General features: G+C 35.2%; 1 protein-coding gene across 1 annotated transcript in view; it reads left to right on the top strand.

Moving 5' to 3' along the window:
- Positions 1-2,463: 2,463 nt before the first annotated feature.
- Positions 2,464-4,168, top strand: part of LOC117122269 (palmitoyl-protein thioesterase 1-like) — a 10,527-nt gene continuing 8,822 nt past the window's right edge. The window contains exon 1 of the mRNA XM_033267806.1: positions 2,464-2,629. Within this exon, the coding sequence (XP_033123697.1) occupies positions 2,509-2,629 (121 nt within the window). The 5' untranslated portion in view covers positions 2,464-2,508. The remainder of the gene's footprint in view (positions 2,630-4,168) is intronic.

Genomic DNA, 4,168 nt, shown 5'->3' with positions numbered 1-4,168 from the left:
GTACAATGTTGCACATTGTACTTTTATGCTGATAGTGAGTTATTTAATTTATTTGTACCGTTCTTATTTCTTTATTTTCTGAATTGAATTTTTTTGTACATTTTGAGATATTTTTATTGGTATTCGAATAATAATTGTTATTGAATTTAAATATTTAAATTTTATGTAATTGGAAATAATAGTAATTTATTAGCTCACCACAATTTGTAATTAATTTCAATGGTTTTAATATTGTAATTATATTTTAATTATCTTTCCTTTTAATTGATTGTCTTTCAATATTGTAGATATTGAATTTAATACTTTTAATTGATCTGTATTGTATTGTAATAATTTAGAATTTATTATAGTTTGTTAGGTAATTAATAATATTTATTTTTGACAAAATTTTCCAACTTTAATTATTTTAACAATGTAATTAATTATAAGTATATTTTTGTAGTTTTTATATATAATATTTTTGTAATTTGATTGTATAATTCTGCCTGTTTTATATTGTATTTTATCAATTTTTATGTAAAGCGCTTTAAACAGAACTCTAAAAATGCGCTACATAAATTAATATTATTATTATTATTATTATTATTATTATTATTTTTATTAATTTTTCTTGATTTTACATCAATAATTGTAATTTAATTTAACTACTATTTTGGAGACTGTTCTCGTATATAAATGAATGAGTTGAATCAAAGCGTTAAATAATGATAACAGAGTTTAGAATTGGTTTGTGTGTTGTGTTTATATGATTTCAAAATTATCTTGGTGAAGGGGTTGGTAGTGTGACAAAGAACAGCCATTCAACATGTCTAATGTGTTGTAGCACGCTATGGTTTTCATTTGAAGGGGACTCAAATCAATTCCCTACATTTTTTAAACGTAAACATTTGGTTTTGAAAAGCGAGTGTACCGTACACCTGAATAAACAATTAATGAGTTTAATAAACTAATTCCAGGATCGTTTAATCAAACCCTTAAAAAAAAACAATGAATTTAATAAACTAATTCCTCCATGGTGTAATCAAACCCTTAAATAATAACAGAGTTTAGAATGCTTTGTGTTGCGTTTGTATGTTTACAGAATAATCTTGGTGAAGGGCAGGGGCGGATCCAGAGATGTCCAAAAGGGGGGCTGAAATTTGGGCCGATCGAGACAACAAAGTCCTAGTTGGTCCGGGGGGCATGTCCCCGCGAAATTTTTTGAGGCGTCGTTGAAAATAACATTTGAGGCGTTGTGGGCTATCATTTTTTCTTTCTTTTTTCTTTTTTTTTTCTATTTTTTACCTTCCAAAAGGGGGGGGGGCGGGCCCCTAAATCCGCCCCTGGTCATGCTTTTTGATTTCGCTGAGTGGGTGTTGTAGTATTGCTCATACTCAACTGAGCTTGTGAATAGTATACTGGGCCCCCAAAACAATTCAAATTCAAGTACGGTAAAAATAAGCCAATATACTTTTTCCTATGATACACACAGTCACTCTGTACAAATAGGTCCCACCCTATACACACTGTCGGTTGCGATGTTCGACAGCATGACCACAGCCACTGGGAAAAATGAGAATTCTCCATCCCAAGTTCAAAGGACCGACTTTGGCGGCCAAATCTAGTGTCCGCCAGACCATTTTTGGCCCGGACCACTTGGCGGACTACAACGTCATTAAAAGTTCAATTTTAAAACTGTTTCAATAATGTTATTATAATTTAGGTCTCTGGATTTTCGGACTCATTAACTCGTTGTTTTGATTTAAAACGAGGAGTTTCTGAAGTTTGGGTGGGAGTGGGTGGATCGAATGTCTTATATGAATTAAAATCGATACATAAAAAATGACGAGGCAATTGTCTTTATTTTATTTGTACTAACACAAACAATTTTCCAGTAGTAACTCACACTAAAAAAGGCGTTGATTTTTAACTTCTTTTTTCGGGAGGTGAAAGTAGGCTACCGCTTGTCCCCTACTCGCACGAAGGCGCCCTTTTTTTTTTATTAAATCATACAATACAGTGTACATCACCACTTTTCTGCATCAAACTATTCGCATCTCAGCACTGTCGGTCGGTCGGTCAGTCCATCTAGGCCTACGGCATCCATCAGTCTCCATAATTTTAACATGGTTCAGTTTCAGTTGATGCATAGGCCCCTGTCCTGTTCTTGTTTTATTGCACCCTTTTCGGATTTACTATCTAACAATTAAAATACTGGTCATTTTCAGTCAACAAAAGTAAACTGACCTCATCACTCTCGTATCTAAGCATAAGACTCAAACCCAGTCAATGATCCCGCTAATCTAAAATTGACCTGTCCGGTGGGGATTAATCCCCCCCCCCCCCCCCCCCCNNNCTTGGCCACCGTTGGACCCGACTAGCTGAAGCCACATCTTTCAATTTTTTCAAGTCGAATGAGGGGATCACGTGTAAGCTACTGAAAAGTTTTCGTTCTCTCACGTGACGAGATTATCACATGATACGTAACGCCAACAATTGGCCAACAACCACTAAGGCCAACACAACAACATGGAGTTCGAAGGAAGATTTCTTGGCTTGTTGCTTTTTGTCTTAATTTCAACAGTTTGTAAATCCATAAAGGTTGATCAAGCAAATGGAACAATACCGCTGGTCATGTGGCATGGCATGGGTTAGTTTTTGTGTCGCGTACAGTTGTAGTGTAGTAGTAGGCCTACTAGGCCTAGTAGTACTAGATAGTAGTAGTAGTATACAAATTCTTCTAGCTCAAGCCTGGCCCTCCTAGCTAGGCTAGGGCTGAGCCTACTAGGCCTACCTAGGCTATAGTGTAGTAGGGCCTACCTAGGCTATAGTGTAGTAGGCCTAGTTTGTTACAGCTGGTTATAGTTAGGTAGTGTAGTACGAGAAGCTGGAAAATCTCTAGCTAGCTAGGTCAAGGCCATCTAGGCTAGGAGCTAGATGGTAAAGATTTCCGCTGTAACAAATCAGATATGTAACGCCGTTACTAATGCCTTTGGTGGCTCTTTTCCGTTTGGCGTATTTGCTATTCGGCCCTTTTAAAATTACGTTCGGTGCTTTTACATTACGTTCAGTGCTTTTTACATTACGTTTGGTGCTTTTTACATTACGTTCTGTGGTTTTAACATTACGTTCGGTGCTTTTACATTACGTTCGGTGCTTTTAACATTATGTTCGGTGCTTTTAACATTACTTTCGGTGCTTTTGCCGCACTTCGGCTCTTTTATCATTTGGTGCTTTTACCTTTCCGCCCTTTCATCATTACGTACGGTTCTTTTATCATTCAGTGCTTTCATGACCTTTGACATCGGGTCAAGTGGAAAAAAATCAACGGCTGTGGGAATGAGCCTAGTGGAAAATCGCGTGTAACAAAGCATATTCGACATAGGATTATCTTAGTGATAAAATTAATAACTAACGAAAACAAAAATGTCCCAATCAATCAAAACAGTATTAGAAGACCTGGATCTACATTTTCTTGTCCCTAAGTTTGAAAGGGAAAGGGTACGTTCTAGTTTTTTTCCACATGATTTTGGTGGTATTTTAGGGCAAATAGAAATATAAGATTATCACTATATACCTGGTATTGAAAACAAAAATAACTAGGGGGGACTCTTCTTTATTCCGGATATGAAGAAGCAGGCTTATTTAAATAAAAGAAACGTAATTAATTAATTAATTAATTACCGGTAACCAAACGATTCCAAACAAGTCCGATCCCATTTTTGGCTTACATAATAAATAAAAGTTAAACTAAAAATTTCCCCCTCCAGTTGATTGATTTATTTTCCCCTCCCTTTACTGTCCGGTAAATGCTCCTTCCGTGGTTATCTCGTATTTTGATATTGGTATTTATTTTTTGTCTCTTTATTTTGTCTACCTTTTAAATATTATATAATATATATTTTATTCTTTCTTCTTAATTCATACGCAATTCAGCCTCTGTTGCTTCTATGTATGTTTTTGATGTTGAATTTTTAATAAATATACCTCAAATAAATAATAAAAACTTAGCATTTATATTACAACAAAGATAAACATTTGCAGGGTCCCAAGTTGGAAAATGGCAATTTCTTGGGGAGAAAATCCACAATTCCACATTTAGAACTCCCGATCTACGGCCAATTTGTTTCCATCTTGCGGGCATCTGATACCATTTTAATTGTTATTTAGGGCCTACCATGTTGTATAT

This window comes from Anneissia japonica, unplaced genomic scaffold, assembly GCF_011630105.1.
Source record: "Anneissia japonica isolate Jap-2015-1 unplaced genomic scaffold, ASM1163010v1 scaffold287708_len1499824_cov190, whole genome shotgun sequence".
In the NCBI taxonomy this organism is placed as follows: Eukaryota; Metazoa; Echinodermata; class Crinoidea; order Comatulida; family Comatulidae; genus Anneissia; species Anneissia japonica.
Note: the sequence above shows the minus strand (reverse complement) of the source record. Positions and strands in the feature narration are given on the sequence as shown.